The sequence below is a fragment of the Rhea americana genome, unplaced genomic scaffold, assembly GCF_003343005.1.
Source record: "Rhea americana isolate MKP2758 unplaced genomic scaffold, rheAme1 scaffold_102, whole genome shotgun sequence".
Taxonomy (NCBI): domain Eukaryota; kingdom Metazoa; phylum Chordata; class Aves; order Rheiformes; family Rheidae; genus Rhea; species Rhea americana.
In genome coordinates this window covers 312877-332817 of record NW_028185062.1, presented here as the reverse complement: position 1 = coordinate 332817, position 19941 = coordinate 312877, and the positions used below count along the sequence as shown (strand labels likewise).

Genomic DNA, 19941 nt, shown 5'->3' with positions numbered 1-19941 from the left:
CATAAGCTCGACTATTTTGTTAAATAATCCAAAMCAATTGATTCTGGACCCATGTTCTGTAATTAGTAAACTTCTGTGAATTTAAAAAAGTAGCAAATCTAATGACAGATTAGTCTATCTCAACAAATACCTTTTGAGACAAAAGCACGTAAGTACAATGACTGCTAATCTTTCTTTCTTAAATTCTTAGAGTCCTAAAGGAGCAGCAAAAGAATAAGAAAGGTGAAGTGCAGAGTACCAGCCAGTTACAAAAGCACTCAGGTGTTATGCCATATCCATGATACCTGGAGACCAATGTCCTCAAAGAGAAAGCAAACTAGTGCTTCCAAATACAGAGAGATCAATCATCATCTCTTTAAAATCACTTGAAAATGAAGACATTCCTAGGATCAGAYTTCATTTTCTTTAATCCAACTTTAGCTTTCTACCCTGATGAGTAGCATATAGAGAGACAGGAAATCCTGCCCTTTAAAGACAAAAGTTGATTTTCTTTCAGATATAGGCATGATTAAATCCCTCTCAATGTATTTATGAAAGCTTTAGCAAACATGATCTGGCCACAGTAGAAAAGAAATGTCTCCTCYTTGCAATATCAAAATTCAGCCCTCACTAGCTGCTTTACAATATAAAGACAAAGAGGTTCCTTTCCTTCCTGTACACGCTTCCTTAACTACTCCATCCTTACACTTTGGTTTGAAAAGCTAGTCCCTCCTTTCTCAAAGGAGGAGAGAATACATTTTATTTCAAGTATCAATTCATATACACTCATAGAAAAAAAAAATCAATAAATGTTTACAGTCTTTTTTCCTGCACTGATTTGATCTTCTGAATGCTACAAAAACGGGAAAAAAAAACATTTTCCAAGCCTAAATATATTTAATCCTGCTTTGTTTGAGTGCTAATAGATTGCGTAACCCCTCCTCCCTAGACAGTAGTACTTTTCACCTTGTGAAGACTATGCTTAGTGCTTCTCCTCCCACAGCGAACACACTGAAACCTAGCCAAGGTTTCAAAAACTTATTTCCAAGAGATCTTCCTGACCTGGCTCTACATGGGACACTTGGACCTGTATTTCCTCTGACATCTTTGCCTAGAATATAAGCAGAAACACACAGATAATCATTTTATAGCTGGTGGTAGGGAATGGAACTAATCTCAGAGGCTCCTTGCTATAGGTTCCATACTCCCTGCACCTTAGGAGTGGCCAGACTGGCCACCAGGGCTGGCATCCAGTACAAGCTATCAAATTATGCACAATCTTCCACTGACTACACTGCTTCTTTCGTACTACTTTATCAGCAAGGTGTTTGCCCCATGACAAACATGGGGAAGCTACACTCTACACACAGACAGCCAAGCTTACAAGCAAGTTCCTTGCTAAGAGAGTGGAGCAGAAGGAACGGATCCTTTCTCTTCCTTCTGGCTTTCTGCAGTTTTGCTGACTGCCTCCCCTTTTCAGGTAAGCCTAAATAGACAGTGTTCCCAAAAGGCAAACACAGCACTGAGAAAACCTGGAATCAGAAGTACTACAGAAAAAAAACTGCCAAAAATACAGAACTAAGAAAAGTTCTATTGCAGATGACTTGGCTGAACTACTAGCTACAGAGAGCCCAAAATGAAGCATAAAGAAGCGCCCAGCATTACTATTAATTGACAAGTATGATTAAGCTGTGAGAAGACTGACTAATGAACAGACCTCTAAGCTCAATGAAGAAAATTCAGAGTGAGGCAATGAACAAGAAGGCAGGCTTGCACAAAAGGACAACTGAATGTCTTTCAAATATTCAGAGGAATCTGTAAAATCMTATCACTGCTTTACTTCTCAGATCTCTTGAGAAGAGACAGTACCCGAGATCTCTACCTCCCGTTTCAAGCTGAGGTAAATGTATTAACAAAGATCACCTTTGGCAGAATCCTAGTTCAAATATTTCCAAGTTCTTACTGATAGAACATACTTTTCTTTTCAAAATTGTGGTACAGAAAAAAAGAAATATTTTTTTCCTGTAATTGATAAAAGTGTGCATTCCTGATCTCTGATGGGCCCTGGTAAAGCTACTGAGCGCATTCTGCAAAGGCTGGGAGGTGATCGACTGTTACACTGATTCTTTGTCAAAGAGTTTCCCTCTTTTGTCTACAGACTGAAGCATGCCTGAAACATTTCTGCCATAATAAAGTTATTCATCAGAAAACACTGCCATTTGGGCATGAGAGTGTTACTTAACATAGCAGTCACAGGCTAATCATTCTCTAAACAAATCTGAAACTCTTAGGGTGCACAGTTACATGAGACAGTCTGTTCTCTTCCTTCGGTGCTCCTCTGACACAATAAATCAATCCAAATTGCTAAATCAGAGCAACAATAAGTTGATCACAAAAGAGCTTTTTATTGAGTTAGCAAGCTGATTTTATGTACCATGCAGTCAAACCACCATGAGAGCCACACAACCAAAGAAGCAAGACTACTCAGCTGGGAACTGAATAAAGGCAAGAGGGGAACAGCAAGCCACTAGGTTGGCTCAGCCATGTGAAACTTCAGCCTTACTGGACTTTAGGCGTTAACAAAACWGCACCAGAAGATACTCACATTTGCCTGCAAGCATTTTCACCCTAGACCACACTTCCATTATGCTGCACATAATCTGATATGTCTCAGCATGTAGGAAGTTGTTCCACTAATACTCACTTTTCAGGTTTCATGTACCATAAAGTACTTGAAATTTGTTCTGTTCAAGCAACTAGTGTGAAGGCAAACACTTCTATTTTGTAGTTAGTTATTTTTCTAAAATTATTACATTCCAAATGGAGCCTGTTTACTTGGTACTTACAATCCTAAATTGTTAACACTCTTTAAACTGCACAAAGGCAGAAAACTGCTAAGAGCTTAAGGTTCAGGGAGCACTGCTCACTGCAGTGGAAAATGATCGCTTTCATCACTGAAACTGAAAACAACTTTCCCCTAGACTTTTGAAAGGAGGCTTCAACAAGCGATTGAAAGACATGAACTGCAATTGGTTCATACCTGCAGCTATGCACCTCCCTCTTGCGGTTCCAGTCTTCACTCTAAAAGACAAGAAAAACAGACATTGAGGACTTTGGAGTTAAAATTAGATAATAGGAATCATGACAACATAAACTTCACCTTGCAAAAGGCAGGGAACTGTCAAAATAAATTGTATTTCTAGTAACAGAAATCATTAAAACGTRGCATCCACCTTCACTAGACTCAAAAATGAAGTTACATATTTCAAAAATAAGGAGAACAAACGGAAGGTGCAAAAGAAAGGACTGAAAARTAGTAGTCTTGCAGCTTCCTAATAATGTTGAGTGGATTTATGCCATCTGCTTGGCTTTTTTTGCCCCATGAAAGAAGCAGAGTTACTGTCAGCACTGCCCACTATCCTGAACTCCCATATCATATCATTTTCACAGGAGCAGCAGTAGTAAAGGATGGCAATGAACCTGAGGATGGTGAGTCTAATGTAGGATAGCACAGATGGAAACGTATGAAAAAGCTCTGAACTAGGAAACACAAATTATTACCAACACGAGGAAAAGTGTTATTTTGACATCTTAAGCAAACCATTAGTCAGAAACTATACAGATTCTCTGCTCTAGCAACATCTGCTTGTGTCTCAAGTAGGGAACACTATTGATACAGGGTTCTTATTTTGCAGGAGACCCAGTAGTTGACCCACAACACAAGCTAGCTTCGTACTTAAATACAAACTTTGTGGGTGTTTTTTTTAGAAAGTTTTTTCTTCTCTGCATACAGTTTTGTAGAACTATACTTACAGCTGTCTAGCAGTATTACACAGAACACCCTAATCCATTTACCTACTTATCGGTGCCCACACGAAACTGTATTCATCTGCAAGAGGAATTTTGCAAGGCTCTTGGAATTCCCACATCTCCCGTTTTGCAGGCCTCCTCACTACCTTCATTCTATATTCTCTGAGAAATGACAGTAAGTGATCCTTTTCCTTCCCTAACTTGCTTGCTAGTATACTACATATTTATCGCATGTACTCATGACCTTTTCTCCAAAGGGAGATCGCTTGAGGTTTTTTAATTATTATTTTGTAGTCGTTTTCAGTCATATTTTGTTCCCAACTTGTTCAATTGTTCTAAGAAAATACTATAACCTCTAAGGGAGCACAGCAGCCTAAATAAAACTAAAACAATCGAATTTTCTTGTAATATTAGTAAGGAAGAGAAAAATAAAAAATCTCCCAAGAATCACAAGAAACATAACAATTAGTTATCTGAAATGAGTATTTTTTTATACTGTGAATTCACTTATGTTTTCTAAAATATTACAGAAAACTGATTATTGGTCAGAAAACACTTTATATAGTTTTTTTGGTTTGTTCTAAAGTAACACTCTTAGTTATGAAGCTCTGCTAGTGACTCAGGCAAATATTTTACCTGAGGACACCTTCTTCCACCTCACCCACATTCCTTTGCTTTTCTGAAGTCTAATTAAAGAGTATTTGTTTACGGTGRAAAAGGGTCTCAAAAGCCTGCTAACAGCCTTGGCTTCAAAACATCAAGTAATACAAATGCTTATTTTTTCTTCCTTTTAAACTCAAACTTTGTCAGATATTTATAAGTCTTGTGGAGCTGTTACCACTGCTGAGGTATATTTTTGTGATATTCAACTTCCAGTAAAACCTGAAATACGCAACACATTGATCTTGCAAATGTTTAAGAATACACAGGTAAACAATTTTTTCAGGTTAAAAAAAACCCCTCCCCTTAGCACATGTAACTATATAACACTCTTGAGAACTAATTTAAAAACTTCAAAGATGACTAAAGTACAGCTAACATAGCCAGAGGAACCCAKAATTCTTGGATACCACTGCGAAAAATATACACCTCATGGAATCAAAGGCAAAAATCTAACTCATTAAAAACTCTAAAAAAGCAAGCAGCAAATCAGACAACCACCTGTAGAGAGCCTGTGAGAATGCTGTTAAATCATCAGTGTTTTTCAAAACAAAATTGTTCGGTTTATTTAATTGCACCCAGATCATAAATACACTGAATACTTTATGCAAGTTTATACATCAGTCAGACTTGGCCCAAAGAATCCGTCAACTCTATTTCATCTCAAAAGAAACCAGGACCTAGATACCTCTGATCAGGGAATATATTGCTGGTGTGCTGCTAGCAATGTGTGTAGCACAGCAATTTCTGTTGTAACAGACGTGGCAAAAGGTCTTTGGCAAACTGTGTATTTACCCTGGCATTAGAGGCTGATGGTGAGCTCTTTTCACATCTGCAGGGTGTACATCCTTTTTGGGGACAGCAAACTGTGACACCTCCTCACAGCTTCTGCAAAGAATATTCTTCCTGTAGCTGCCTTTCCTGACTGAAAGGCTGCAGCTGAGTAGAGATGCCACTCCAACTTCTACACAAAGTTGGGAGGAATTCTGACACCACCAGACAAACCCATGTAGAAAAATGAAAGCTTATCACYTAGCCCTACCAGAATTAAGAGCGACAAAATACACTGCCGCTGATGAATGGACAGCTGTAACTTCCGGCACGCAATACAGTACAAACAGGATGGCGTTTGGTAATGAAAACAAGSGTCTCTGGCCAGTAAATATGAGGCAACAGAGATAATCCAAACAAATCTAGTGATACTATTCCCYTCTTAGTGGCAAAATTTCAGCCCCTCCAATACCCTGGATCATCTGTAAGAAATTACTGGATTATTTAATGGATTGTGATCAATGAAATTACTATGGCAGTCAGCGTTTGTCCAGACAAGTTAGTTTTGACTTCCAATCACACCTTCCAGGAATTAACGTTTGTGGGATGTCAGGATTACCATTCACAATTAAACAGGGCGACAGTAGACCCCAAACCTCTAGCTCAGATACCTATCCTGGAGTCAACAGTCTACCAGATGAATCAGCGCGAGTCTGAATTCACTGCAGATTTACACAACTGTAAGTATCAATTCAATATGGCCAATGCTAAAAACTTGGAAACATAAAAATATCCAGTTCTCTGCTGCAAGTAAAAGAGGGGGATACTGATGAGTCAGAGAGCGAAGGAGCAAGCGCGCTGCGTAAGYGAGGCCGTGAACAGGGAGGCCTGCACAAAACAGGTGAAGTCTCAACTACCGCACACCTCAGGCCACAACCCACAGAAAGTGCACCACCTCCTAGTAAACGTTACTTCTGAGACAACAAGGCAACACAGGTGGCAATGAGAAACCTGACAGGAGCTAGAGGCTTCCATAACGCCAAAAACCTCAAACACGTGGCTATACTTTCTTAGGCGAGAGTTTCCCATCYTTCACTGTAATCTTCATACCACCCAAACCTTCAGCATCAGAAGCTACTTGCTCAGTGCAAGGCAACTGCTCCTAGTCTCTGCACCTGCTCACTTTTATTTTTGAAGACAGAGCTGTCAAACGCTGTTTTCTTCAGTGTTCCAGGCACAAGTACTAATGAACATACAGGTTAACAGACAATCTATATAGATAGTAAAACAAGACAGTTTTGTTCCACTCYGGTCTACAGAAACAATAGGAAAAATGGAATGAAGAATAAAAGAAGTGGACATTTTGAGACTATTGCAGACTAAAATAAAAGAGATGATTGAAAACATTTTAATCCTCATGCTTCAGATATCTTGAGAATTTTCAGATATTCTAGTTTTGGGATCTAGCCCATAGCAGCAATGTCTATTCCGTGCCCAGTCAACAATTACGGCTTAAACATTTCAAAGACTAAACATTAGCGTTATAATCCATAAAGAAAGTGTAAAGAGGCACACTTTGAAAATGCAAAACTCCTATTCTTAACAGWAGGCCATAGGACTGATTAGGGCTTAGAAGACAAGAAATCTATTACTAGCTATAGGACTGAGTAACATCAGACAGATCACTTTATGATACTAAGTATTTTCATTTGCACAGCGTWATCATCTGATTTGTTTTCTTTGTAAAAAAATTTTTGAGAATTAGTGATAGGAAGTATTTAACAGAAGCCAGAGATTATCATCACACTGTCACAGTTGCATCTCAGCTCCAAATTCAGTAGACAGCTTCATTAAGAAAAAAAGAAAGCTTCCATAAAACATTTGTCTGTGAATAAAAACAAAGTATCTCACCAACAAAAGAGTTAAAGTTGCTATATCCTTCCAGTTTATTGTATTAAGGGACTCTCAAAATACCTGAAGAATTGCAAATACAGAATGTACACACCAGTGCAACATTATAYTTACTCTTTGAATGAGGATCCAATATACTCAGAACTCACACATTCATTTTTGTCTTTATGGATTCTGCACGCTCCAAAGGAACATATACTAACTCTAGTGCAGCATTTAGAGGCTTCTTTTGGTAAACTTAAATTGAGCAGCACTGAACAGAAGCAACATTCTAAGCTTAAATGCTAAGGCTACTTCCTGAAGCAACAATACCAGCTAAATTATTTTTTTAATACAACTTCATCCATCTCAGCTGAAAGAATCAAATACACTTCCACTTACTCATCATTAAACCCAATGGCAAAAACTTTCATGGGAAGATCATTCCTGTACACTGTTTAAATGCACAATATGTGTAACTCTGCACTGAAATAAGCCTTTTATAATTATCTCCTAAGGTACTTACTTACTTCTTTCTTTTGACTGCACAGAGAATAGGTTCAAACTCAGAGAGAAGAAAGAGGTATGCCAGATGTCCCCACATCGTGATCCTTAAACTAAGGTCATCAATCTCTCTGTGCTGATATATACAATATAGTACAAGAGGATGACCATTTCCAGCACCAACTGCCAGCTTCAGAGGAAAACAATTTAAGTGTCCTAATTTTGAGAGATCAGAGTCTAACTGAACAAAAAATTCCAAGTAGGTATGGAATTCTAAGAATTCTATATAATCTTATATAATAATTCATTCACAAAATGATTAAGTATAAACATATTTTATTTCAAAYAACTAAAAATACTGATTTATCGTAAGTTTGCATATTCCTTTTCTCAGCTTATATTAGACAAATATTTGCCATGAATTCTACCTTGCAGGACCTGCCATTGCCATGCTTGCAAATCAGACAGTAAAAATATGCYCAACAAATTTTTTTGTAATAGGCACAAGGTTCCAGCCTTTGCAGAAGTAAATAGATGCAACTCTTAAATTATAGTTATTGATATCAGCAAAGAATTGGTTCAAAGCTCTATTTTAAAGAATGAACATTGATTTAAACCACTTTCAAGAACAAATAATTTTCATTAATAGGTCAAGAGATGTAAATATTGTGTTTGCATAGCTGCAGCTTTTAAGATATTTAGTATCATTTCTTTTTCTTTAGAGGCAAACATTATGGCATTGCCGTGGAAACATTAACTTAGCATCCCAACTTATGTTCAAAAATCTAAATGAAATAAAATCTAGCCATTTTCACTGAAAAGGAGTTATTCCTAAGCTTGCACTCAAGCTCTCTGAAGATCTGTCATCATTTTTATAAAGTTTGGTTTGTTTTCTGCAGTCTAACCTCTCTTCAATATTTTTCTATAATGCCTGACATATGTTACCTACTGTAAAAACTGAGAAAAAAAAATCCCTGCATTAATTCACAACCTAATAGACTGAAAACATATTAATGCATAAAAATATGCAGCACCTTGAAGCATTATTTTTGCCTGAAGACCATTCACACATTTACTGTCATTCTTTAGATGAGCTTGCTTTGTCATAAGAAGTGTAACTTTCATTCCTCGTCACAACATCTAAAAGTCACCTGAAGAAGACTGGCAGAGAATGCCCTTCCTGTTGATTTCAGCTGCCTTTTACACCACAAATCACCCTCATAGCCCTCACTGGGACCCCAAAACATCCCCTCCAGGCTGCTCATCTTTACTAACYAATACTCACTGACAGCTTTGCCTGGGCAGCTATGCTGCTCTCTTCCCCAAGACTCCAGCAGTACTCCCTGCTGTGCAGGGCTCGATCCCTGAGCCTACCTAAAAGGGAGAAAGGTGGTACAGGCAGGCAGCTATTTACTGCAGTGGCTGTTGTACTCAGCACCATTAGATTCAACTGCACATGGGAACAAGAGTGTCCACACACTTTGCCAAGAACAGGAGAGATTCAGTGTTTGCTTGTAGTTTCATGTACGTATTTTCAGACATTCTTCACTTGCACATGTTTCCACCCATTCTTTCCACTTACTTTTCCTGGAAGGCACAGTATGACATAAGCTGGCTTCCAACATTAGTAAAAGACTCCAGAAACTTTATGACAAAATAAGTACTACAAATATAGCTTTCGCTGCACGTTCTAATGAGGAATCAAAACAGACAAAATCATCTTGCTGAATTCCTGGAGTTTCTTTACTTCACATACCTGAATTAAGAAAGTGGCATCAAGAACTTGCATAGAGGAATSTGTGTGGCATATTATCTTCCCTCTGTTTTCACATCAGCAGAGTTGACCAATTTCTTTCCCAAAAGAACAGCAGGCTTCTCTGTACAGCTGCATCATGTATCAACTACCGAATTCATAAYGCAATGTTATGACAGCATCTACTATCCCTCTGTGTAGGGCCAAATTCAGTGTACCACAGCAAGTAATACCAGATGCAAACAACTCTTATTTCATTTTTGGGGGGCTTTATTTCTAGAGAAGATTGCATGCAAGTTTTCCAAAAAGATAAGATGGAAATGGGAAGAAAGTGACTGAAAGACACTCTTACTGCAGATCCAGTTTAAGCCAGCACTTTTGCTAAAAGAATATAGCCCAACTCTTCCCTTCCTAGCTATCCATTCCCACCTCTGCATGATGAGCTTGAGGAACAAAATGACTTAGGCTTGATATAGCCTACGAACAATAACAAGAACAAATTTTAACCCAGGCATGGTCCCTGATTCAGTTTACTGTGCAACCACACCACAAAGGTGGGCTTGGCAGCACAAAGGTGAGYGGGAATGCACGAGAGCTCAAAAAAGCCTCTTTCACAGCAATAGTGGYGTATGCTCATTCAAATTACTCAGAAAACTACTCAGAAAACTACATCATATCTAGTGCTGAATGTCCCATAATTAATTCTCTACTGTTAATTCATCTTAATTTCAAAAGCGCAAGTGCTAAGGCTTCCATTATTTCCATTAAGAGAGACATGCTTTGCGAGACATATGTATACATGTTCTTTCACACAGTCACCTTTATACTGTCCCTTTGCAGTTACATTCTATTACTGACAATTAAACCTCTTAAATAATTCTTTATCAGTGGACAGCACCTAATATCTAAAGACACTTCAGYTCCTACCCTTGGTTAACATAAGATTTAGTTTTTTAAATCAAAAGAAAAAGCTTTTCAACTTAGACTTTTCACTTCTTTTCCTCCTGGAGTATATTACCTGTAACTGCAGTTGAATAGTAGTTGTAAACGTAACTAACTTCAAATGCACCCTGGACTTAATTCCAAATACCTGTAATCTCCCCACATGCACACCCTTAACCTCACATCACTACTCAACTGCATGATTATAATAGTGAAGAGGGGAAAAAAAAGCAAAATTTTTTTAGTAAAGAATACTTACTTACTAACTAAAGGTAACAACAAACTGAAAAGTTGCCCAACCTGCAGGTTCTGAAATCCTACATTTCAAAGAACAGCAGATAAGAGTTAATTTCTCACTTGTCTCCAGCCTTCCTTAAATCGTCTCTCCAAACCAGAGAACAATGCAGTCAATCCTAAATGGATTAATGGGTATTCCCCCTTAAACTCAAAATACATTCACCAATAGGATTTTCTGTCTATAAATATCTAAAGCATTATATTATGCCACATAAATCACTCAAATTGGAAATAGGTTGATTACTAAGCCACTCTTTCTGCACTACTGGCCAATAGGTACAGGACGGATTTACTACACAGATAACTCAAAGCATCTGCCTTCCAAGAAAGATAATTGACAGCTTGGCTCTAAACAATGTCACTCTCTTACATACTGTCTGTAAGAAGATTTTTACAAAACAGTAGATTTAAATCCTCTGTTGCCATTCTGTGGCCTGGCACTATCTTGCTCACCTGCTCAATGCACTTGGTGAACATAAGCTTCTTCAATGTTCTACTCGTTACCATGACATTTTCCTACAATGGCCAAACAACATTTTAAAAATACAACAGTGAATATATTTCCAAGAGGCCTTTGAAATTGCCTAATCATGCTCTTGCTATGAGATTACAATCAAAAATTAGGCATCCTATTAGAAAACACGTCAAAGCACAGGAATTGAATAACCGTGATTGTTAGCCTTAAACAATGCTAAAATTTGCTTTTAATTAGTGGTTGCAACTTAGAAACAGTTCAGATTTTGTTTTGCCACTTTCTTCTGGCCAGTATGAATGGAAGCATGTAAATCAGGCAGACAGGGAATGGAAAAGTAGGATGAAAGAAAGGCTGAGGCTTTCACAGCTGAGGCTGAGATCTTGAGGAGTATGTAGGAATTGTAAAAGACATCAGGACACTTAAGAAAGACAGTGTAATACCCCAGAAGCTGCATATTCACAATGAATTTCACAGGTTTCCCAGAAGACACAACAACTATCTTAGTGTGTCCCTGTTACACAAAGAATGATCAGAAACCAGCCACACAACAAAGTCACTCGAGTGTAAGCAGTCCAAGAGTGAAATGACCCTCTGTCACACATCAATCACAGTTCCCTGCCTGTAGACAAAGTATGATCCAGATATTTTTGGGAGGCTGAAATCCTCCCCCCATTCACCTCCAAAATATGCTTCTTTCAAATTGAAGACACACATAACTTTTCCAGGAGGAAATAGGGTAGATACACTGAAGTGATAGAGAAGAAAAATAATTAAGACAGGTTCTGAAACATGGCTCTCGAGGAAGATTTTAGCAAGTATGCTGCCTTCTATTTCACAAGTAAAAAAGTTTTCCTAGCTCAAATTCCAAAAACAAAAGGCTTGATTATTTTCATACACTAAAGCTCAAGAGGCAGTAGGATTTGTAAATGGGCAGCATCCCCTAAAAGACAGAAAAAACACCCTATTATCCACTTCCCACTCTCCCCCCCCCCAAAAAAAAAACTTCCCCCAATGTTAAGCATGGATCCAGCTGCTGCCACTATTTTGAGCACCTTTCCACTACTCCAAGAATGTCTTATCAACACAGTTTACTACAGCGTCAGCAGCTAGCTGACTTTCTGCACTAGGCTATAATATTTGTTTACCTAATTTAATAGTGAAGAATGGCAATTTTGAACAGTCAACGCACTCAATGCATGACTTTAATACGAATTTTATGCAAAGGTACAGCTAGGGAAATCCTAGTTACATGTTTCCAGCTCTTCCTAATAAGGTATTCCCTACAGCCCCATCCCCCAACACCAACTCCTTATTCCAAACTAGGCTGGCCAGGGTCTAGCTCCTCAGTAATCCCCCTTGCCCATAACAAGCACAGGCAGCACACGCAGGATCTAGTTTTCATTAATCCTCACGGCAGGCAGTGACAACAGACCTTTAAGGGCAGGATCTAGGCCCTTATGTAGCAAGGGCTAATCATTCCCCAAAACAGGCAGGGCCTTTAAAACCCTCATCCCAGAAGCCAGCACCTCTTTTGGAGGCTAAAACTGAACCTTCCTCATGTCACTACCACCCACTACATACTCTCCCCGCAAAACAACTGCCGTCCCTCCTCCACTCCCAGTCCTGGACTCCCAGCTTGGACGAACTGCAACATACAAAAAACCAAAACACATCCACAAACAGATCACCTTTCACTTGGAACGCCAGTCCTTCCCAGAGACGCAGAGACAGACARACAGACGGACGTAACGACAGAGACTGTAAGCCCTGGCTCTCAATTCTGCTCAGCAAATGCCGAATGTGCACAAGGCCGGCCACACCGCCTAGCTAGCTAGCGTGCTGCTGCTGTACAAATATAGAAAGCAGAAAGTGGAACAACCGTTTCAGCAGAATAGACTCTGCTCAGCTCTCCGGGAGGGAGGAGCAGGGAGCTGAACTAGTCGAACTGCTTTACCCATACATGGTCTCTGAGAGAGACCATTGCTAAGACAAGTTCCTTCACACACGCGCACACTCATTCGCTGTCATACTACACTGGGGAAGAAAGTGTACAAAGTTAAAGAAAGAGTTACTGTTTTGAAGTGAGTTCCAAGTCCATTTTGCTTGAGTCCACCTTCGTAAGGCTGAAGCTTCCAACGCTCTCCATCCAGCAGAATTCAGGCAGCCACTTGGACACGAGACAAAACATCATTTCCAGGGAATCCCCACATTCACCACCATTTCAAGAACWACTAAACTGGTCAGATCTTCCCTGTTGCTTTTGAAAGCACACGTCCACATACTAAGCCGTTGGTTTGGTTTTTTTCCCTTTTTTAAAAAGTCTGAATTATGGCAATCATTTTTCCCCCTCTGCTTTTAACTGTTTTCTTAAACCAGCAATAAATCAACCAATTTTCCCATTGGTTGATACAAACTACCATGATGACCTGACACATCCTAAGGCTGCTTTCCCAGCAGTCCATCACAGCAGTGTTTAAACACAGACAGAGTCATTTTTTATATACTCTTATTAAATCAATATACTACTCATCTCAAATTCTACAGACTCTTCTTATATCAAGAAGAAAAATCACCTCGATATAACTCCTCCCTTTATTTCCTTTTGGTATTCTTGCACAGAAAGAGAGTGACAATTAGCATAACTGAAAAAACAAATCTCTAAATATTAAAAGAAATCAAATGCTGTGGCTTAGTTCCTAAATTTCTCAGTGTGCTGGTATGACAGGCTGCAAATTGTAAAGCAGTTGCATTTACATACTAATGTATGTAATTTTCATGAGATAGATTTATTAAATTATGCTGCTGTTTCTTATGTTTACTATATCACAGATTTTTGTGGTGATGTATAACTGCATTATACAAGTTACCAGAAAAGTTTTGTCATATAAGTAAGTAGAAATTGCAGCTTTCAACTATACCAGAAAAATAGTAACTAATTCAGGATGAGGAAAAGTGCATCAGTCAGACAGTTCTGCTAATGTGATTGGCAATTAGACATAAAAGTGCTGGTATTTAAACCAGCCATCTAGGTATTCTTCATACTTCACATGACAGAAGTAAGGATTCAGGTTCCTTGCAGTTTCAGGAAGACACTGGTATACTCAAGATTAGCTGTACTTCTAAGCATATCTTCAAAATTTTCCTTGCAAAAAAGATATATCCTCGTCCTGTTCCCCTTAGTTCAGTCACAAAATGCCCGTGAAGCTTAGTACTGTTGAATCAAGCAAAAAATATATATATATATTTTTAAAGATTTTCCAAAGCAAAATCTGCAGCAGAGAATCAATATTACAGTAACTTCTTTAACTGTGCAACATACTTAGCACTATCTATATCCAGACTCTGATAATGATCAAGTTCAGGTATAGAATGCACAATCCAAAATGTAGTAAGCGGGGCACAAATATCAGGAAATTCTCACTTACTTCCTAAGTCATCTAACATATGATCAGTTTTCTGAGCAGTCAAAACTGTGCTTTAGGAAAGTAAATAAACTCTCTCTCCAAAGATTTTGCATATTGATCGTTTTTAATGGTAAATTCTAATATTGGCTATGACTGTGCAAGGAAATATTACTGCTCTGCTCATAAGTTGTGCCAGGCACTGTACAATCATAACACAGTGACAGGCAAGCCAAAAAACAGAAAAAAATGCATTTTTTCATGTAGTCAACCTGTCATCAAGGCTTACCTTTTTAATTTAGAAGTTTAAATAGAAAATARGAATTTTTGAAGGGAAATAATGAGGAGATGGAGTTGAGTAAGGAGGAAGTTTCCGAGAAGGTGCTCTACTTTGGAATGCCTGACTATAAATGAGATGAATTGTTTTTATACTTCATTGTGCCTACTGCAAATGCAAGTGCTAGACATGACATTGAAAACATTTTCTGTTCCTGAAAAAATAATATGTCATTGCCTTCTCACAAAAAGCATCATCTATCCATTCTCTAATTTGTAAAATTTTCCAAAGATATTAAGAGGCCTAGTGTCCATTCAGCAAATCTCTACGTATAGTAAGTTAAGCAGGATGCAGCTATTTTCATAAGAGGACTCAGACATTGTCTGTTGAACGCTTCATCTGAATTATAGAGTTCACAAATAATCATCTCCTTTGCTTTAAAAGGACAGATGTGAAGGTTYCCCTTCCAACAGATTCTAAAGGATCTGTGGATATCCTGCATATGTTGGAATTTTTCTTGAACTGCACAGTTTGAAGAAAAAAAGAAGAAAAGCAAGGAATTTTATCTGTTTCAATAAACATCATATTACTTTGAAATGTATAACACTGAAATTCAGTAGATAAGAACTACACTGTTATTGTGAAAGGTACAGTAAGAAACAGTTTGCAGATAGAAGCAAAAGAAAACAGGAAGACCTGAGACCAAAAAAAAAAATCCAAAATACTCAATTTAATTTCAAATAAAAACAAACATATGTCATCACAGAATTTCAATTCAGTTCTTAGAGAAACAGGAGAGAATTCAATTGGGAGAAAATGCTCAATACACAATCATCAAGAAGTACTTGTCTGCAAAGAAAAGCTTGCTAGACAGCATACTGGTATGATATTGTGATACACAGCAGCCATCATCCTTTTATTCAAATGCTGATTTAAGATCTCCTTGAGACGTGCTACAAAAAGCTAGGATAAAGAAATCAAAGTCACTACTTATTTGCCTGAATTTTAGTAAGGTTCTAGAATGAGAGAGAAATGAGAAGAAAATGCCTCGATAAATTTACCTTGGAGTGACTGGTTTAGATAAGTAATACAGTTAAATGATTGCAAAATCCCATAGAAACATAACTTCAAGCCTACTTTATAGCATCTYAGTTTGCCTGTAACTTTATTACCGCAAGGCAGCTCATTAAATCAATTACAAGTCCACTCTACATCAGTACAAAGTAATTACCAAAACATACTTTGTCTAACTATTCTGCCTCTGACAGGGAGACAAAACAAAACAGAAAACCACCCTAGACCRTGATACATTGAGAAGAGTGAAGTATGACACTACGGAATGATAAAATATCATTAACATTAGCACCTATCTTTTCTTTGAAATTCCTAGACAAATCTAGATGGTAGGATGACATGCATACACGAGACACAAAAGAAAGCTTATGTACAATGATCCCACTTTTGCAATAAAGCTCTCATATGGCATATAAAACAAACACACCCGTGCCACAAGCTGTATCACCAAAACTTTTTTTTTTTTTTAACTAAGACTTGAAACTACTAGTTTGATGTTGAAGGCTCCTGTTTACATATCTAGTTGCTCACTGTTCATCCTGAATTAAGTTAGCAACAATGCTTCTACGTTTAAAATGCACAGAGCTAGACTGAAGCTTCCACACTACCTGAGATGTCAGAAAGAAGACTTCCTTTAGATGGGATAATGACTGTGCTCTACTATGTTGTTGTCATAAACCAGTAACCTTGCACTGTCTATCACAGTTCAGATATGAGCTACTCACCCCTGCAGCAAAGTGTTTGCTGAGTAACCTGCCCTGCAGCTTTCAATCAGTTTGCGTTTTCTCCCCTGCTCTATGGAAATTTCCTGATTTGACCTAAAACACGTTTTAGCTTTATATGCTTGCATATTGGATCAGGTAYAAATAAGATGAAGTCCAGTTCACATTTCTGAAATCTCCCCACGAAAATGTGAATGCTAAAGCTCTCTTTTCACTATAATGCCTTCGAATACAAAGTCTCCTGGCAGAATATTCTAAAATAGATGAGACAACAATAGCACAAAAGGTGCTATCTTGCATTTTTCCATATAAAACAACCATCTCTAATGACAGGGGGAAGGGCATTGAAACTACTGTCTATCTTTTTTCAATGAAGATAATTTCTCATCTCAATAAATCTTGTGATGGAATCAGAACTCCGGATCTTCTGTTGGGATATTCCAAGAGAAACACCCATTATAAAGCCTAGATAACTTTTCTCAGTTTAAAACTCCCATTCCAATAAATCTTAAAGTATTTTATTTTGCTATATCTTGTATTTTTTCCCACCAAATAATTGATCAATGGGTAAAAAATGGTACCTTCCTGCCTGAGGGTGGTTACCAAGGCAACAAACAACTCTACATGTAGACTTGCTGAATGGCAAACCAGAAGACAAGAGGCACTTTTGAAAACGTTTAGATTGAAATAAAACACTATGACATTTATGGCAAGACTGATGAATAAGAACCCAGAAATATAAGTCTTGTTGGACTAWGGCTGTTGTTTCACTAGCAAATCTCACATTATGACTTGGAAACCTAGACTGCTTCATGGACAGCATCACTGAACAGCAGTCTCTAGCTCAAGAGTCTCTAGCAGTCTCTAGAACAGCCCAGAAGAGTGGGTTCTTACATTATCAGATTTAGAGGCTACCAACTGGGAAACTTCAAAAAGAAAGACAATTTATGTTACTTCCCATGCAGTCTGGCAAGCAATGCAAAAATCACTAAAATAATTTTTATTTAGAGTAGGCCCTCTGGAAATATTTGTGATAAAAGAGTCAGAAGACAGACAGATGAAATTAAGAATAAATGTAGTAACTGATAATCAATGCTCACATTTCAGAAAAAGGTGCAAGAAACAGTTAAGGAACAACCTGCTCATAACAAAGCTCCTTATTAATTTCAGTTAGAGGCTGGATTACATTGTTTAGTAAATATTTTATTTACTAAATRTAATTGCAAATATTTTCAAGAATCACATAAACATCTAATCTTTTATGACTTTCTACTGATCAGCATAATATTGTTTGCTATAATTYCAAAAGAAAAATTCCACAAGAAATGTTTCTCTTAAATTTTATGCTATGCAGCCATAGTTTCTGTCTCACCTCATAATTATTCAATTTACATAAAGGTTTCTTGCAAAGGACCTTGTAAATGGTGTATCTTTTCAATAATAAATCCATGTCGATAACACAGTCATCTTCTTTGCTTTTCGCTTTAGAGCAGTAGAGCTAGGCAACATGTACTTTCAGAATTTCTACTCTTAGCAAAAGAAACAATAGCTAAAGACGCTCTTCCCCCCTCGCGCAACAGTAATCTGACCATTGCATCTTGTTTTAAAGTAGCAGCAAAAAGATGTGGATACAGTAATAAGTACAAGGTACTACTGTGGCATTCTTCTCCATACCTCCATTTTGAAAGATTGTTAAGTTCTTTTGGTTATTGTAGGCCATGCACTTTCAAAGGCAAGTATTTAACATACAAATCTTGGTGTTCTTCATATTCATGATTTTATGACAGACACTTTTCAATTAAAGCAAYATTAAAACTTCTTTCTACAGACATTATGCTCCTCCTTTCTTATGCATGTAATGTACCCAAGTTAAACAAGTTCCCAATCCTACATTTACTGTATTATTTTATTTACAAAGCATACTCAGATGTATAAGGTCAAGCACATAACTAAGGAGGTAGGATCTGGGCTCGCATTTTCTCCAATATAACACTAGAAACTCTACAGGAAAGGAAAAATACATCCATCTCTTAGTTACCGTTCAGAGGTGGATCTATTCCACAAAACAGCAYATATTTTCCTAGAGTAACTATCAGTAATAATTTTGAAGGTGAGTACAGGCTGAATGGTGAATGGCAAGTTTCTTTAAAGAGAAACAAACCAAAAAAAAAATCATTGACATCATCATATTTTAAAATCCCTACTTAGGGAATAGTTGTACTAGTGCAGATACGTGCACCTATGTCCCTGCACAGATAAAAGAATAATGCTGCTACCCTGAGGACTCTTCACCAGGGCTGATAGATCATCTTGTTTTGCATTCAACTATCAAAGATATAAAGGTATAAACAATCACTAAGCTATGATGCTGCAGTGTGGAAGGCTTATAACAGGAGYGGCAGGAAGAGGGTGAGTGGGATGTAGTCTTCAGTCTCTTTCCAATTAGAGTTAAGAGACAGCAAAAGAAACTAACAGGGAGATGCAACTGGACATATTAAGCTGCAGGATGCATCAGCTGGAGGCAAACAGGTAAGTAATATTTTTAAACAATACCTGACATCACACAAAACTTCCCAGAACAGAGCTGGATGGATGGGAAGGGTGGGTTTATTACAGACATGCAATGCCAAGCCAGTGTAATAAAAGCTATCTGATGAATTCATGTATAGAGAAGAAATAGGAAAGAAAACTAAAGACTCCAGGAGAGAAGCTGACAACTACTGTGATCACTAATTCTAAGCGTCAAGCCTGGAGGGACATACACCCCGCCACGAACAGAAACTTTGCAAGACACTCAGAAGTGTCCTAGCTTTTGTAGATCAGAAGCAAAGCATACTTCGAGATGCAAATCCCAGCCAAATATTTTTCTGCATCAAGTGAGCTCCCGGTGCAACACACCCACTGACCATACCGAAGAAGTACAATATAAGAAAGCTGCAACACCTAAAAAAATGTTCCCTGACAACTTCTGGCAGAAGAGAATGTCTGTGCCTTAAAGCTAAAAACGTCTGGGCCATGATTCCTCAGGAATTTAAAGGAGGAAAAGATTTCCCAGTTAATACTGCTTCTGAACTTCCTATTCAGCAATTTTCCTATTAAAAACACTCATGCTGTTAATTCTTATTTCCTCCTTATACGTTTATCCTTAATTTGATATTCAACTTCTCTCTCTTTTTTTTTAATAATCTTATTTTCCTTCCTACTTCATCCCAGCAGCGCTTGTCACTCCTCCTTACGGCCGGCACTGCAAATTCTCACCCTGCGGTGAAGTCGAGCTCCCCGCCTTCGGGCGGGCTGCCCCGAGCCGCCTCTACCCCTCCGCACACCCAAGGGCGGCAGGGGGGCGTCTTCAGGCGGTGCCACCCCGCGCCCCGGCCGCCACCCCG

At 38.1% G+C, this 19941-nt stretch overlaps 2 protein-coding genes across 10 annotated transcripts in view; one reads left to right on the top strand and one right to left on the bottom strand.

The window, feature by feature from the left end:
* Nucleotides 1-12850, bottom strand: part of CELF1 (CUGBP Elav-like family member 1) — a 55259-nt gene extending 42409 nt beyond the window's left edge. For 8 of the 9 annotated variants that reach the window (XM_085305621.1, XM_085305647.1, XM_085305676.1 and 5 more), the window contains exons 1-2: nucleotides 12770-12850; nucleotides 3020-3060 (exon numbers count right to left, since the gene is read on the bottom strand). The gene's annotated coding sequence lies outside the window, so the exon portion shown is untranslated. Of the gene's footprint in view, nucleotides 1-3019; nucleotides 3061-5244; nucleotides 5264-12769 lie in introns of those variants that run through there. The other variant, XM_085305630.1, reaches the window with a different exon arrangement.
* A 6211-nt stretch (nucleotides 12851-19061) lies between these two features.
* PTPMT1 (protein tyrosine phosphatase mitochondrial 1) overlaps nucleotides 19062-19941 on the top strand; it is a 4054-nt gene continuing 3174 nt past the window's right edge. Inside the window, exon 1 of the mRNA XM_085305414.1 lies at nucleotides 19062-19084. Within this exon, the coding sequence (XP_085161540.1) occupies nucleotides 19062-19084 (23 nt within the window). The remainder of the gene's footprint in view (nucleotides 19085-19941) is intronic.